At 41.0% G+C, this 18370-nt stretch overlaps 1 protein-coding gene across 5 annotated transcripts in view; it reads right to left on the bottom strand.

Moving 5' to 3' along the window:
* slc12a5a (solute carrier family 12 member 5a) overlaps positions 1–18370 on the bottom strand; it is a 231524-nt gene that overhangs the window by 24117 nt on the left and 189037 nt on the right. For all 5 annotated transcript variants that reach the window (XM_078170026.1, XM_078170027.1, XM_033626399.2 and 2 more), the window contains 2 exons: positions 4270–4324; positions 2049–2179 (listed from right to left, as the gene is read on the bottom strand). In XM_078170026.1, the coding sequence (XP_078026152.1) occupies positions 2049–2179; positions 4270–4324 (186 nt within the window). The remainder of the gene's footprint in view (positions 1–2048; positions 2180–4269; positions 4325–18370) is intronic.

Here is an 18370-nt window from a genome sequence, read left to right as displayed (position 1 = left end):
AATGCCAGAGCTCGCCTCCCCATGTGCAAATGGTCCACTGAACAAATACCCTCCCAGCACCACTTTGCAAGGTCATCATTGCTGCATCCTGGTCTTAGTGCCGCCCAGGACAACAGTGATTGGTTCTAAGAAATGCAAACAACCCAGAGCCTTTAGGGCAGAATAAGGAAGGGTTCAGCTGGACCTTTCTTAAGCGTTAGCTCGGTGCAGGACAGGCCTGGCTATGTGAGACTACCCCTGACATGTTGGTTAGCTTAGCATAAAGGCTGAAAAAAGAGAGAAACATAGCTTAGCTCTGTCAATAGGTAAGAAAATCAACCTAATGGCACCTCTAAAGCTCACTAATTACTAGGGCTTAGCAAAATATCGATAGTAGGTTAAAATGATGATATGAAAATAGATATTCTCTTAGATTTTGGATATTGTAAGATTGTAAGTGTTGTCTTTTCCTGGTTTTGAAGGCAGCAGTACAGTAAAGTGGTGTCATTTTCTCTTACCACACTGTTCTATCTGTTCCCGCTTAGTCATTATATCCACATTAATGCTGATTAATTACCAAAAATGTCATTTTGTAAAGTCAGTCAACCCTACAATATCATTGCAATATCAATATTGAGGTATTTGTTCAAAGATAGCATGCTATTTATTTATTTTCTCTTTATGACTCAGCCCTCCTGATTCACATGTTAAAATATTGTTTGTTGAGCCCATGTCCAGATTTTTTAACATACTAACCGGATGAAGCGTCATATTGAATGTGCAGATACAAAGAGTAGTCTCAATCTTCTCCATTAACTCAGTGAGAGAGTGCACATCAGATTATTTGTTGAAGTGAACTGCTCCAAGAGACAACTACTGCAGCTTTCATGTCAACTGAAAACGACATCAATAGGACTGATATGTCAGTCAGATGACGGCTAACATGAACAAACCGTCAGACTGATTAATGAAGCAGAAACAAAAATGGTAATTCAGTCTGACTATCAGAATATGCCTGGTCTTAATATAAATCTTAATATTAATGATACTTTTGCCTGGCTTAGGAAAAGAAAGCAAGATCCATCATTTTCTCATCAGACACCAGTGATTGGTTTTTAAATGTGTCTGCCTCTGCTGGTTCTGTTTGGCTCCTTGCCTCATATCATTGAACCGTTTCCAGTATTGGCACCAGTTTTGGACCGGAGCAACGTGGAACCAAATCTTTTATGTATCACCAACATAATTTAATCTAACGGGTCATATTCAATCATGGCAACTCTGCACTTGATGCTCAATGACATCACCTTCCTCTCGAGAGCAGCTTTTTGTGGACAGTGTTATCACTGTGACTAAATTGTCCAAGTATGATGTTGCAGAGTTTACTGCGCAGAAAGAAAAGCAGTGATTTGAGTGGTCATCCTCCACTACCCTGGCAACGCTATCCCATCATTTTCCCTTTCACTCATTGTGGTCTGGCAACACCGTGGATGAATTGGCTTGAGATGGATATCATTTCAAGTGTGCTGTACAAAAGAGGGTCTCCTTTACTTGCATCAACATGAGCCCACTCACTGGGCTGTCAGTGGTCTCTGCTTCTAATTTCTGGTTGGAGAAAACATGGCAGCTGTTCTGGAAGTGAATCAATTATTAACCAGATTCTCAGAATAAATCCGAGGTGAGAAACGGGCCAAAATCCTGCAGAGAAATGCTCCATTTCATTTCTACAATGCCTAAATTGAATATTTGTTATCAAGGTTGAGTCCCTTGATCATCCAAACGTTTGCTGACTGGTCCGACAGACTGGGCTGAATCAAGCCTGCTCTGAACCACACACACACACACACACACACACACACACTTCTGTTTATCTCACCTCTCGTCTAAGCGATATCTCTCTGTTTGCCTCTTGCCACAAAATCACTGAGTCACCACACCTGGTGGGCTCACGCTGTAAATATTATCAATGGCCCAAGAATTTAACTCTTAAAAAAATTGTGAGATGACGAAGCAGACGCCCCGATGATGACAGAAACAGTAACAGGATGAGAGAGAGAGAGGAAGCGTCTCACCAGGAGGAGCTCGATGGCCCCCAGGATGTACATGGCTCCAGCAAAGGTGGTCCCCAGATAGAAACAGATCCCCACTGCTCCCCCAAATTCAGGGCCCAGCGAACGGGATATCATGTAGTAGGAGCCTCCAGCTGCACACAAACAAAACAGTCCATTTAAGTATGTATATGATTTAAACACAAGGGGTAAATTCTTTTAATGAGCAGCTGTGTGTATTCATAAATCTGTTTTTCACTACACGTACAAGTTAAATAGTGATTACTTGGATTTCAATTACATTAAGTTACATTTTCTCTGCACATTACTTACTAATTGTTAATATTATTTACGTCGTCCAGCTGTTCTTGTCTTAGTCGGTTCATTTGCTCTTAATTCTAATTGCTTAATTTATTCTTAAGATTTAATTATTTTACTCATCATGGCTTTTAAATTATCATGACTTTTTATTGCCATTTTTTTATCTAAGTTTCTTATTTGTGTTCTTGGTGCCTTTGATCCTTTCAACATTGTTTGCTCTGCTAAATTGTAAATGTACGGAGCCCCTAAAGTCCCAAAATGTGATAGCTTTTATTTTGTGCGTACAAAATAATTACTTGTGCACACAAGATAACAGTTATTATCTTGTGTGCACGAAATGAATAAATATCCCCTTTCAGGATTTTAGTGGCTCTGCAGTACCGAGATCTCTATTTTAATGGCTTTCCAAGTAAAAGAATATTGAAGAATATTGCGCTGTTATGCTGCTTCACCATTCTTTATAAACACTATGACTGCTGAATGGGGAGACAGAGTTGTTTGGCCTTTAAGCCAGCAGTGGAGGTCATAACAGGGCCAAAATGACCACTGAGTAAAAGGGACACCTGGCAGGATGGAATGGGTGTGACATTTTGACAACTTGTTATCTTTGCAACCCATTCCCATTAGATTTAAAAAGCAGCTGGGTGCAGTTAGCTCAAAGAGAAAGAACAGCGGCCGAAAATAACTTGGGAAAACAATGAGGTCCAGGAGCTCCTTATTCTCCGTGCAGAGGACGAAATCAGCTGCCGTATAACAGGGACAGTAAATGATTGTTTTTGCTATTGTTATTGTTTAGAGAATGCTGCCAAGGTGTATGTTATACGACATACTTGAGACTGATGCTGTGGTGTTACATAGCACGCCATCAAACCTCTTTCACGTCCGTGATGTCGGCATGCTATCTAAGATCACACACACTGGGGCAGCATGTTGTTTGGTTCTGTGCAAAAATGCAAAGGCGGCATAAAGGAGGGACTTCATAGTGGTCCTGTAGCATGATCTTTGTGTAAAAAGCGCTGGAGAGAAACACATAAACTAGTTGAGTTCAAGTTTAATATTAGAGTGCCACAAAAAAAAATCACCAGTAAGGTTTTTTTTTTTTTTTACATTTTTTAAATTCATCTTTTTTTTTTTTTTTTTATTAACTGATGAAAATGCCCATCATGTTACCGGAGCTCAAAATAATGTCTCACAATTGTTGAGTCTGTACAACTATTAGCCAAAAAAAAAGTAACTTTGCTTTATTTTCTTGATAACTAATTAAGTTATTCATTGATTGTCACACCTGGAATTGATTATTTTTTGTTATAGACTGACTAATTATCAAATAATATTCACTATATTTTGTCACATTGCTTTCCAATAGTTGTAATCTGGCTTGTGCTGTTCCTGTGAACAATCTTTCTTTGTCTTTGCGTTTTACCACAGCATTTGTATTGTGCAAATAAATTAACTGAACATAAATAAATAGAACTTAATCAGCACTCTGCAGCAGCATTAAGGCTGGTACCAGTTATAACAGAGACAGTTATAATTGGCGTACACTTCCACACTTCTCCACAAGCCTGTAATTTGCTCTGACCCCTGCTGTATGCACTCCAACTGGTAAGACGCAGGCCATCATTACTATGTAAACTCTACATTATAAAATATACTGTGTACATCAATGTGTCTGCGAACAGATACAAACACATACATTCAGTGTTACATTTCAGGCACTTGGCGGACGTTTTATTTTGTGTAAATAACGTTGTGCGACGAGAAGTGAAAGTGCACAAGATCCCAGACTAAAGCTTTTAATGTTTCTGGGGATATCAAGCTGCGCTGGGTGTAATGTGCCAAAAGCAATCAGTGAAAAGAGAATTTTAGAAGCGGACAGACTCAAACAGTGATGACTGTGTGATGCCAGCGTCTGCTCACCCACCTGGCACTACTCCATTGGTAGCGATGGCACTCATCGAGATGGCAGTCAACATGGTCTGCAAAGAGAGGGAGGGGAAACGACAGAGGAGCAGAGAGAAGAGAATGAAATAATTTTCACCAAATTCTGCATAAACTGTGAATATGGTGCAGAGTTGACTTACTTATCCTTTGAAGCTGCAGTAGCTTACTTTTACACATTTTTTTTCTTTTTGCCAATGACTAAAATGTCATTATATCTACATGGAATTACATAAAAATAGCCTGTGAAAAATATCATGTTCCTCCCCCCTCCACATAGAGCTTCTAAAAGCATTTGCTAGAATCTAGAACCGAGTAGCTGTCAATCATGTCAATCACTGAACTACATGAACTATGATCGAATTAGCGCTGATCAAATATGCATCAAGATTCTGTTACTGCATTGCCTATTTCTTGCCTATGTTTTTGTAAAACATATCTTAGTGTACTGTCTAGCTGTGAAATGAGAAAGTTTGTGACCTGGCCGCCATGTTGGAAACAACGCCTATAAGTCAGAGCAAACTTTCTCTTTTTTTACAGCTAAACAGTACACTAAAATATGTCTCGGAAAACATTTTTATAAGTTACCAAATGTAACTTTAATCCTTTAAAAAGTTTTTGTTTCCTTTAATAACCTGTTAACTAAACCCGAATGTACAATATGAAAGAACTGGTTTCCATCTGTAGATGGAGCAATGTTTATAATCCAAAAATCTTACCAATAAAAGATAAACAAGGAGACACTTAGAGTCTACAGCTCTGCTTGCAACTCTGTGAGGCTGTACTTTGCATAGATTTAATAACAACTGGATCCCAAGATGGCACCTATTTATTCCAACGGAGATGCTCGCCTGGCGAATAAACCAAAAACTTTTTCTAGCCTCCAGATTTACTTCCGCAGTATGTGGCCCAAAGAATCTGCACAGTAGTGTTTCTCCTGCTGGCTACGCCTGTGAGTTCCCACAGATTTTTAAATCGCTTTGCTTGGCTTGAGTAAAGTTTTACAAAAACAAAACGTCCAGGGATCAAACATTTAAATAGAAAGAGTCATAATTGACCTTGTTTGCAGTTGGAGGTGTCGTGTCAACAGTTTTACAGACGTATCTTGCTGTAAAAAATGCTTTTTGGGCCACAGGGTTTTTTTCTTGCTGCAATACCCCGAGTGGCCACGGGAAAAAATTAGCTGCAAAGCTAAGCTGCTTTCTTGGGGGCCTGGCTCTTTGGCATATTGGTGCTAGCATGCTTACAATAACAATGCCAACATGCTAGCTAGTATAGTGTTTATCTAAGTTAGCTTATAGACTGGAAACAACTAGCCTGACTCTGTGCCACCTTAGCTTAGCTTGTTAGCATGCTAACATTTGCCAATTAGCACTAAAGACAAAGACATAAATATCGTACAAATCTTTGACGTGATGATGGAGCTACATAATTAAAAATTAGAACAATTCAACCTGATAAAAACATGAACATTTGTACTAAATTCCATGGCAATCCATCCAATAGTTGTTGAGATATTTCAGTTAGCGGTGAACCAGCTGGCCGCTGAAAATCCATACACTGCTTTAATTTGATGTCATTCGTCATTTAGTAAAAGTCATTTCTACTTTTTTTGTCGGATAGCCACTTTTAAAAGTTAACTCTCCACGTTTGAATATCCTCCCAGTGATCATAACAGTGTCAGGCTTGTGGTGTATAACATCAACACACCCTGTGATCTAGTTTACGTGAGGACAACATCAGTTTACAGTGATGCTAAATGCTAAAGTTGACTGGTTGTTGATTAGATAAATCATAAAGCCACCAGGCCTGTCCACAGCTGTCAGAGCACATTCAGACAGTCAATGACAACTCTAATGTAACTCCGGTACTGAGTGCAAGCAAAAAAACAAAACACTGGAAGAAATGTAAGTGCATGGTAGAATGGAGATCACAACACAAACAGCCTTCACTGCCCTGCAGAGAGAGGGAGAGAGGGAGAGAGACATGCAGGCAGCGAGTGGAAGAACGGGCCAGGAAAAATACAAAATGACAAAGTGAGAAGTAGAGAGAGAGATAGTGTGTGTGACAGTACAAAGACAGCATTAAGATTTCATCATTCTTTCAAACGCTATTGTTGAATTTCTGAGTGTCTTTTTACATTGTCTGCACATGAAAGGGAGCGATGGAGACAGAAAGAGAGGCATGAGGAGGAGATGTGAGAGCAGGCTGGTAAAAATCAGTGCCATCTCCTGAAACAGCTCCTACTCACTCTGTTGCTCTTTTTCACTTTTCACTGCTCTAATTATCTTGTTTTTACATTTTTATTGTGCCATTATTCACTATTGCATTTATCCTTTAGATCATTGTTTCAATGCTTTCAAATACAACTTTTTACAGTCCACAGTATTTTTTACACGACTATTATTGATTCAGCTTCGACCCAGTTCATGAAAGTGTTCACATGTTCACAAAAATATTGATGTATGCATTCAGTGTGATGTGGGTACAATTTTTTTGCAGCAGCAGCATCAACACAGTGGTGCAGAAGACAAACTGGCTCATTAAAATTTCATGATATCTACTGAAAGTTTGGCCATGAAAAATTCAAGGTAAAAGATGTCACGTTATGACGGCAGAAAAAAAGGACCAAACTACTTTTGATCTTACAGCGTATGAATCAGAGCCTGATGCATTCATCCAATCATTTTAGCTCATCACAGATATATTGTTATGGCATAAGTTACAAGCAACTGTAGCACATAAATGCCAAATATAAGTTTGAGGTAATACTACTTATAATCATCAATCAATAAAATCATGTTTACACCACAGACTATTCTATTTTTAATGTTAATTATGGTTAAAGATCTGCCTCAGACATATTTCAAAACATGGAGTAAGAATTTATGTTTGATGTGTATTTTCCATAAAAATGTTGAATTGCCTTGTTAAAAAAAAATAAAATCACATCTACTTCTCCCTAGTTAATAATCCAGAGGCGCAGAATATCCAAATATTTTCAATTTTAAAGTTTAACTGCTTGACACAAGATGACTCCTACTTCACTGAATGTCCATTCTCATATTTTGTTATAGATTTAAGTCACTTCTTCTGAAGATCAATCACTGTACATAAAAATGGACAACATGTCTCCACTTCCTCCCAGTGTACATAAATGAAGCCAAAATATCCCTGATATGACAGCGGCCATCTTGTGCTGGTGACGTCATTTGGAGCCAGAGTCTGCGCAGTAGCTATCTTTGCGGTATTGACTTTCTGCCTCTGATCAATGACAAACGGCGCCATAGATCCAGAGTTCACTGTTTGGCGCACATAGCTCTTATCGGAAAAAACAAACACGTGAGCAAACATCAGCGTAATAACAACTATCTAAATGGACAGAAGCCATCTTTGGGACAAATTTATTTGACCTGTTCTTTGACCTTTGGTTTGGACCATGCCCCATCCCCTAACATGCAGGGGGCAGGGTCACCTATACTTCAGCCAGCCACTAGGGGGCGACCGAGATTTTTTGACTTCACCTTGGGGAAACTGTCATGCCATCCATCTTTACTATACAGTCTATGTGTGAGATGCATTTTGGCCCAATGATCGACTTCAGGAGTAATTGTGATGTAATAAATCATGCTTGTAAGTGCATGTCTTAAAGTATGTCAGCACATGAGCCTGAAAATAGTTTTGTAGGGTCAAACTCAGCACACACTGTGCAGTACATCACTCTGCACAGTGAAGCTCAAACATGCAAGTGCAATTGCAATAAGCAAAATGCAATTTTGGGTGTGAGTGGGACTTTAATTCCAGTACATTACATAAAGTTTCATAGACTACAATGTCATACATTTGAGTCCCTTTTTTTTTTAAGCTCAATGCTAACGCATTTTTGTTTCATTGTGAATGTTGCTTTAAGTTCTTCTTTGACAAATTTAGTTTTTACAATTCTTTTACATCCAAAAAGTTTGATTTTAAAACCAAATACTGGCCAATAATTATTATCACATTATTTAAATTCTCAAATACCAATATTACATTTAATCGTCATTAATCCGGTATTGCTTTGGCTTTATGATAAATCAATGTTTTAATAGTTTTTATGTTTGATTTCCTGAATGCTACACCCATAAATGTAACAACAGACAACTACTTTTATAAATCACAATGAATCATTTCTTGTCTTTATCTTACATACAGTACACAAAGTATCCTGACAAACATCCATGATACTGTATCCTGTGGTCGTTGTGGTGTTCTTGCTCTGCAGTCCTTAAAATGAAATCACAACATTTTCTACATTATTAAAGCTATTTTAATTTCTGTATCTTGGACCAGCAAGACTGAGGCTGGCAGTGCAACAAAAGTCCGGTGAGTCCCAGCCGGTTATGTTGCACTATCATTGCGCCTGTCTCTGAGAAGACTGTAATGTGGTTAGTGTCACCTGAGGGCCCCGTGGACTGACGATCAGGAGTGAAGAATGAGTGGGACTGTTCTCCTCTCTAATCTGGTCATAATGAGGCCACAAGCTCTTCTCCCACCACAGCAGATAAGACAGTAATTGTTTAAGTGTTTTATCTGATGCGGGCAGCAGCCACGCAGAGGTAGTGTGACGCATACTGAGTCACCGAGGCACCACACAACTGTACAGGACAGCCACCAATGGAATTAAATGATTTAGACGTACTGGTACAGTTAAACAGGGGCTCATGTACACTACAGATGATACTTGACTGTGGACCGCAGTACAAAACAATTCTGCTACATGTTGGTGTCTTCTACACTGAGCTTCAGCTGGTAAAGATGCTAATTCTTTGCCTGGGACACACTTTAGCCGCAGCCTTTTAGCACAATATAATTTCCAGAGCCATAAAGTGCACATTTAAATCCTCCTTATAGACTTCTCATTTCAAAATGAATCAAGTGGACACAGAGTTTTAAAGCAGCATTAAAGGAGCTGACGATAATTAGATAGCTATAAAGCTACAGCTGATAAAGTTTGCTAGTGACACTTGTTATTATCTTTTGTTTACTTCTGTGTGAAATCAAGGACCCATTGTGTAAAAATTATAAAGAACTCTGAGTTGTAAATCTGCCACTGTTGTTATTGTATATGTGTGTGAGAGGAAAACTTGACAGGCATAGCAACAGTTACTAAGGAGGGCTATCCCTTTCTTTAGATACATATGGATGGATTTTATTATCCTTTTTCTTTCCAGTATCCACCAGCACATTTTTTGTCTGGACCGTGACAAGCTCCAGACAGGATACAGCAGCAAGCGTGACCTTTCCAAACCCAGTCGAGCATTTTGTCTCTGGTAAGAATGGTTATTTCACCTCCATCGTCTGGTTAATTCCCCTCTGGTCTGTCATTGTCTTGACATGCAGCCAGGAGATACGATTTATTTTTATTTTTGTGAAATTCTATTTGGTCACTTAGCGTTTAGTTTTAGCACTGTCCTACTTTCGTGCCGCACAGCACCTCTGGGCCCCACTGCAGACAGAGACATTAACAAGTGTCATCAATCAGCCGCTGTCACTAACGCAGAGCATCACTCTGACCGTCCTGCAAAGTTTGCACTGATCTCACTGACCTCTGTTTGCTGCACTTGTAAAATAGGTTGATGTGTAGATTAAATATCTAAAATTTAAATGATACTTTACAAAAAAAAAATCCCTCCAATTAATGAAGAATGTTTGCTGTTTTTGGATTCTTTGTTCACAGTGGAGGCATGCAAGAAAGTTCTCTTTACAAATTAAAGGTAACATGGTGTGAGTAACTGATGTACAAATGGTCATTTTGTGCCTTAAGTATTCCTTTAAGATCAACATTGTTTAGCAAATACTTTATCTGATGACTTCATGTCTGAATCTGCACCTGATTGGAGGACTGGCACTGGAGGTGGCAGTCTTCTGCTGTAGTGGGCAGCATGTGCAGCATCTTTTTTCCCACTGACCCAGAGCCTGTGGCCTGTTTAATTGTCCCACTTTCAGGCAGTGCAGGTAACCTAAAACTGCTATGGCTTGAGAGTGTCTCTGTTAGAGTAAATGGCGTACTCTGGTTTGCTAACATTATCCTTCTCTGTGAAGCCTGGAGTCAGCGCCTGCACCTCCAAACTCTCACACACGCTCTCTGGCCTCCAAGGGTGCCAGCAGAAAACGTCACATTATGCTGCCTCGCCATCTGTCTTGTTCGTATGAGGTTCAACAGCAGACAGCTTACATATCAAACAAAAGGGACGGTTTCCTTCTAGGGCAGTGTGAATGCTAGCGAAACTTGAATAATTGCAAATCCGCCATGATTATGTCTGAGCCCGCGGAATGCATTTGGCAAAGAAGCTAATTTTCGTTTTTAAGAAAAAGTCTGTAGATGTACCCGTGACGCTGACTGCAAAGGACACTTTAGGTCTGTTTCCTCCCAAAGCTACAGTCAAACTCTGATTTGGCCTTTAATCGACCTCGGACTTGAGAGGAAATTGGTTTTGACAGGAACGGAGTTTCTGTGCTGCCCTGAGAGCGTGCTTCATTAGCACGCTTCATTACACAAATGCGGAATAGTTTTGTCAAGTACAGCTTCATCAATTCACATACAATGGTACAGTAGAAGTCTATTTTCAGTGTGCTGTTTATCACTTGAAGTCCCCGTGGATGGTGCGCTGCAGAAGGCAAAAGTGTCAGGTGAAGGAGATGGAGGTAATTTTTACTTTCAGACTGACATCGGAGGGGATGGAGCCCGAGTACAAGAGGATGAGATGCAGCTGTGTGAGAGGGGAGGAGGAGGAGGAGGAGAGGTGGAAAAGCAGGACAAAAACTGGATGGTAGGTGAAAAGAGAGGAGAGGAAGCAAAAGAGAGAGGGGAAATAATGAGACAGTAAAATGAAAAAAAAAAAAAAAGCGTTGGAGAAATTGAGATGAGATGAGAGCAAAAAAATCAAAGGGATGAAGGGAGAAAAGTGTCCTTAGCATTTAAATGAGTCACAACAGAGGGCAGGCCACCCTTCCCCTCGCAGCATTTGGATTCAAGACCTGGAAGTAATGAGGAAGGCCAAACAACAGATGACTTTCCATCTAGAATATTAAACCTCATTTTATCTTGGTGACAAGCCTGCATTCATTATCTGGGCTAAAAATACACACAAGCAGCAGTGCATGTTTGAATATATCTGCTCAGAGAGCACTGTCTACCATCATATGCCGACTTTTAAAATGGTTGTGTGTGTAATCCCACAGTTAATGGTATGTAATGTGTCAGAGCTGTTCCACACGGAGGCACATTCCTCACTCAATAATGACTCCCTGAACGTGCGCAGGCTCGTTAATGCTCTGTCAAAACGTTGCGTGACGGAAAAATAACGGTGTTGGACAGTTGCAGATACGTCCCGCTGTGATTGAGCATCTAATGAAAAGTGCTCTGTCAGTGATATCCCATCATGCACTCATGTGAATAAAACATGGGGCCGCGCTTGTATATTATCGAGCTTTACAGCATGCGCGTGATTCCTCCCCACTTCAGGTCCTGTGGATTTCACCGAAGGTGGGGATCTCTGCATACATGTACTTACATGCACACACATACACACACACTCCTGCGGTGTGTTGCTGGCATCCCCTGGAGGGCTCGGTGGTTATGTGTTATGTAAGGAGCTCAGGAGGAGAGAGGTGGGGGTTTCTCACACACCGTTCACGCTCAGGCTTATCGCCCCGGGGCTCTGCAATGAGCGCGGTGTGACTGATAAGAAACGAGTGTGTGTGTGTGTGTGTGTGTGTGTGTGAGAAAGATAGTAACGGTGAGAAAAAAGGAGAGGGGAGCAGAAGTTAAATTCTCCCCAGTATATGACATGTAAAGAAACGTTAGTGTGTGTGCAACCATGACACATTTAGTATAGTATCGGTGCGTGTGTGTGTGTGTTTGCATGACTTCCTGTCAAACTGAACCAGCTTTGATCTTGGAAGGTTTTTTTTTTTTTTTACACCACACAATTTTTGATGCTATTTTTAGGATAAAACTGAGCGCCATTTTTTCCCAGAGGCTTCCACACAATATCTTGCCCTGTTTTAGAAAATAAATTTACAATTATATAAACACTGTATGAGAAACAATTAAAGTGGGATAAATATCTCATGACACAAACTCATTCATCACCAGTGAAACACAATTAAAATATGATGCACTATCCAATTTAAGTACATTCAAAATCAGTTACTGCTCTAGATTGGCTCGCTGCGTCGTTGGTTTAATTACCAGCCATTTTACAGTTTGCATATCTATATTTGAGAATATATATTCCCCAACAATTGCATGTTTATCAGCTTTCAGATGAGTACAACAATCAATATAAAAACACTGTTTTCCCCTCAGTATGCCGTTTCAAAGCTCTCCACTGTCACAGAGAAACATGATTCGGAAGCATATTGCCTGTGTGTCTGTGCAGGCAACTTTGCTATGGTTGGGATTTGAGGGGGTTGTTCTATAAATACACTCTGTGCTGGAGGAGAATCTAGGCTGCACAAACACACAGACATGCCAACATACAGTGCTGCCACAACGCACACTGCAAACCGAATGACACACAACTCTGACAGCTGATAGACCACGCAGCATGAATTAAACCGCCTTACACAATACCAAAATAAAGGTTTTGTTGCACTATGCTTTGAGAAGCTAAATTCAAATTGAATTTCTGAAAATGTAAAATGCATCCCCCTCCTTTCCTCCTGAACAGATAGGATGTTCGGTGAGGAGGCGCTTTATATGTTCCCTGACAATCAAATGCTTGAAACAAGTCAAACACAATCAGGTTGCAAACAGCCACTCAGATCACTGACAGCAGCGCTGACAATCCTGCGGGACAGTGTGTTTTGTAATTTGAGTCTCAAGGCCACGACTGGGTGTCAGACCAACACCAGAGTCACTGTGACACACGACAGCTCTGTGCCGCTGACATTAATGGGAACCAGGGAACGTCGTACTGTGTCATCATCCATTTTGTTCTTTTCACAGATCGAATGTGCAGCATCTTTAAATACAACTGGAGCGTTGATGGAGTGGCTGCTTCCCTCTTTATCCACCTTATATGGTACAGTGTAATAGCTACCACCATGCGACTGCAGTTACAGCAACATTATGCGCCACCAGTGGACAGTAATAATCAAACTGGCTTAAATAAGATACAAGTTAAAACTTACTCCCCTGAAATGCAGCCTCAACAGGGCTTCGTTGAGTTTGGAGCACGGTCAATATTACCACTTTTATTATTATTATTTCCATACTTGCCAACTCTCCCGATTCACGCGTGAGACTCCCGATTTTTAACCCTATCTCCCGCGATGCTCCAGGTCAGTAATTTCTCCCGCTAATCTCCTGATTTTACAGCGAAGGAAACAAGTAATATTGTGGGAGATATTTGTCGCAGTATCTAGCAACCCTGGCCTGCCTGTGCATATGAGGCAAGCCGGTGACGTGACTCAGTCACTCGCTGGAGGCAGTGATATGCTAAGTAGCGTTGATACTGCTGAAGAAGAAGAAGAAGAAGAAGAAGAAGAAGAAGTAGTAGTAGTAGTAGTAGCAAAGAGCATGGATACCAAGAGGCGAAGCTCTGTTGAATTTCTGCCAACAGCCACTAGGGGCACTACCGCCATTTTGGACTGTTGAGCTTGGACTGTTGCGCCCAGACAACATGCAAGGTGTCAAGGAGAGAGGAGAAAAAAAGTAAAAGAAAACAGTGTAGTGCAATTAACTGCAACAACTATCAGTGGAACACCCCACACCTGGCCTTCCACCATTTCCCGAAGGATCCCGACAGGTAAGAACTCCTGGGGCCGGTTGCACCAACTGGTCTTAAGCCTGGTCTTAAGCTAAGTTGGTGGTAACTTGGCGTTCTAAGTCCGACCTAATAGTTACGCCGGTTGCACCAACAGGGCTTAAGACTTCTTCTCACTAAGACCAGGCGTAAATCTTACACCTAGTCAAGAGCAGGCGTAAGGTCATTATCAAGCTGCGCTCATGCACTCTAGAGCGCAGAGAGCGCAACTTTATTATGGCACGTCTCATCCACTGTCTGTATAGGAGCGGGCATTTAGACGGGAGAGGGTAATTAGGGACAGAAGCAATTGGACATAGCCTATATAATGACGAGGAGCTGATTGAGAGGTTTCAATTCGGTAGGAGAGATCTGCTTGAACTTATTGAGAGAGCTGTCACTGGATTTACAGTTTGTGTTGGGCTGCAACGCAGCACCACCACCAGCCTTCCCACCAGGCAGGGGAATCCTCCCCAAATACGTCAACAATGATGTCACTGTAAATTGAGGTTTTCGGGGAGGACCCCCGCCAGTTGGATGATTTTTTTTGAAGGAGATGTATTTTTTGCCTTGCTGAGATCTTTCCAGTTCTTCCTCATGTCAGCCTCTGTATGAAGGCAGCCAGAGTCTGAACACGTATTGATGTGCCCCGTTATCTCTGCCCATACCAACTGTTTGTTCTTATTTGTAATACGTCTCTGTGCTCGCTGTACAGCTTGATTAATTTTCTAATTTCAGTGTCGGTAAAGTTTTTCGTTGATCCTTCATGTTTTCTTCAAATCTTAAACTGTAAATAAACTGTCAACACAGATGAGAGGGGCTGTCAACTGTCAACTGTCATCTGTCAAGCACATGGGGTGATTCAGCGGCGCGTCATTTAACATCACCGCGCTCCTCTAGGCAGGCTGCGAGGGGCATTCCGGGGGCATTCACATGGATGTGCACAGCTAAAACCAGCGTAGCTAAGACCAGGCGTAAGCCCTGATGGTGCAACCGGCGTAAGTCCACTCCTTAAGACTGGTCTTAACAAAGACTGTCTTAGGAGTTACGACCAGGCTTAGTAAAGACCAGTTGGTGCAACCGGCCCCTGAGGTGTACTTTTTAAATGTTTTAATATCAATTCAATATGCCAGTTTTGGAGGGAAGATAACACTTATAGATAACAGATAACACTTATAAGAAGATAAGAAACTTGATTACTCCTTCAAAATCACCCCATAAGCCAATCTACCTATATATATATATATATATATATATATATATATATATATATATGTATATATATATACAGTACAGGCCAAAAGTTTGGACACACCTTCTCATTCAATGCGTTTTCTTTATTTTCATGACTATTTACATTGTAGATTCTCACTGAAGGCATCAAAACTATGAATGAACACATGTGGAGTTATGTACTTAACAAAAAAAGGTGAAATAACTGAAAACATGTTTTATATTCTAGTTTCTTCAAAATAGCCACCCTTTGCTCTGATTACTGCTTTGCACACTCTTGGCATTCTCTCCATGAGCTTCAAGAGGTAGTCACCTCCTTAATTAGTGGAATTTCTTGCTTTATCAATGGGGTTGGGACCATCAGTTGTGTTGTGCAGAAGTCAGGTTAATACACAGCCGACAGCCCTATTGGACAACTGTTAAAATTCATATTATGGCAAGAACCAATCAGCTAACTAAAGAAAAACGAGTGGCCATCATTACTTTAAGAAATGAAGGTCAGTCAGTCCGGAAAATTGCAAAAACTTTAAATGTGTCCCCAAGTGGAGTCGCAAAAACCATCAAGCGCTACAACGAAACTGGCACACATGAGGACCGACCCAGGAAAGGAAGACCAAGAGTCACCTCTGCTTCTGAGGATAAGTTCATCCGAGTCACCAGCCTCAGAAATCGCAAGTTAACAGCAGCTCAGATCAGAGACCAGATGAATGCCACACAGAGTTCTAGCAGCAGACCCATCTCTAGAACAACTGTTAAGAGGAGACTGCGCGAATCAGGCCTTCATGGTCAAATAGCTGCTAGGAAACCACTGCTAAGGAGAGGCAACAAGCAGAAGAGATTTGTTTGGGCCAAGAAACACAAGGAATGGACATTAGACCAGTGGAAATCTGTGCTTTGGTCTGATGAGTCCAAATTTGAGATCTTTGGTTCCAACCGCTGTGTCTTTGTGAGACGCAGAAAAGGTGAACGGATGGATTCCACATGCCTGGTTCCCACTGTGAAGCATGGAGGAGGAGGTGTGATGGTGTGGGGGTGTTTTGCTGGTGACACTGTTGGGGATTTATTCAAAATTGAAGGCACACTGAACCAGCATGGCTACCACAGCATCCTGCAGCGACATGCCATCCCATCCGGTTTGCGTTTAGTTGGACGATCATTTATTTTTCAACAGGACAATGACCCCAAACACACCTCCAGGCTGTGTAAGAGCTATTTGACCAAGAAGGAGAGTGATGGAGTGCTGCGGCAGATGACCTGGCCTCCACAGTCACCGGACCTGAACCCAGTCGAGATGGTTTGGGGTGAGCTGGACCGCAGAGTGAAGGCAAAGGGGCCAACAAGTGCTAAACACCTCTGGGAACTCCTTCAAGACTGTTGGAAAACCATTTCAGGTGACTACCTCTTGAAGCTCATGGAGAGAATGCCAAGAGTGTGCAAAGCAGTAATCAGAGCAAAGAGTGGCTATTTTGAAGAAACTAGAATATAAAACATGTTTTCAGTTATTTCACCTTTTTTTGTTAAGTACATAACTCCACATGTGTTCATTCATAGTTTTGATGCCTTCAGTGAGAATCTACAATGTAAATAGTCATGAAAATAAAGAAAACGCATTGAATGAGAAGGTGTGTCCAAACTTTTGGCCTGTACTGTATAGATATATATATATATATATATATATATATATATATATATATATATGTACACACACACACACACACACATACACACACACACACACACACACACACACACACACACATATATATATATATATATGGCCTCTTGGACCATTTATATCAGATCTGATTACTGCTTTAGCATTAAAATATATCATATTATAATAGCCTATATATTATTATTATTATTATTATTATTATTATTATTATTATTATTATTATTGTTATTACTGTCCCCTTACTGTACAAACTGTAAATAAATCTTTATTCCTGACTATGTGATGTCACCATTAATGTGTGTCCAGTTAAAATATTGATTTTTTTTTTTTTTTGTTGGTTTTTTTTTTGGTAGATTGGCTTATGGGGTGATTTTGAAGGAGTAATTAAGTTAATCTTCTCATAAGTGGATGTAATATGTAGAGATGCCATCTAGGCCGTTTTTCGTCGTTTTGTTTTTTTTTAAAGTCTATATTTTGCTTCACAAAAACGTGAAAAAGCAGCTGTGACCAAGCTATCACGAGGTGAGTAGCATTGTAAGCATGTAAGCACATTGTAAGCATGTAAGCACTTCAGATTGTCTGTGTGTTTTTGTATGCAAGTGGGTCTGCTGCGGTCTGCTGACGGTCCAAAATGGCGGCGGTAGGACGAAACCATGGGGGAATTTGTTGCTATGGGGCGTTCTATTGAGCTTTGCCTCTTGGTATCCATGCACTTTGGTAGTAGTAGTAGTAGTAGTAGTCACTCGCTGGTTTCTGTCTTCCGCTCAGTTCAGCGCCCAGACAGACGGATAGAGAAAGAGAGACACCTGACGCCAGGGCCACACCGCCCGCGGAAGTGCTGCAAAGCGCAGCGCACCGAAATTCTCGCGCGAGCCAGAGCACTTCCGTTCTCATCAGACGCGCATTTCTCCACGCTGGTCGAAAAAGCGGTTCTGCTCCCAGCTGTTGTCTCCGTCACCCGGCTTGACACATTTGCTAGCGGCTCGCACAGCCGCTAGCAAGCCGAAATGACGGAGCCACAGAGCTGCGTGGCGCGGCGCAGCTGATGTGGATGACACAATTGGTTAACATGTGCGCCGAAAGGAAACTGGCTTCTAATTTTTTCATTGTTCTCAATGGTAAACAGAATCATTTATTGAATATCAAAGAAACAACATTTTCAGAACAAGTTTCCTTCATCAGGTTTAAAATACAAGGCAAGAAATGACGACAATTATACCCACACTCTGCGAAGGAACCATTCCTTGGGCCGATACACTGATGAAAAAAATCTCCCTATTTTTCACAACCCAATGTTGGCAAGTATGTTTTTTCCCAAAGGCACTTCTGAAACTCTTAACCATGAGTGTGCTATTGTATGTGCCAAGAGGCTGAAGTGCTGCTCA

Source organism: Epinephelus lanceolatus, chromosome 1, assembly GCF_041903045.1.
Source record: "Epinephelus lanceolatus isolate andai-2023 chromosome 1, ASM4190304v1, whole genome shotgun sequence".
In the NCBI taxonomy this organism is placed as follows: domain Eukaryota; kingdom Metazoa; phylum Chordata; class Actinopteri; order Perciformes; family Serranidae; genus Epinephelus; species Epinephelus lanceolatus.
Note: the sequence above shows the minus strand (reverse complement) of the source record. Positions and strands in the feature narration are given on the sequence as shown.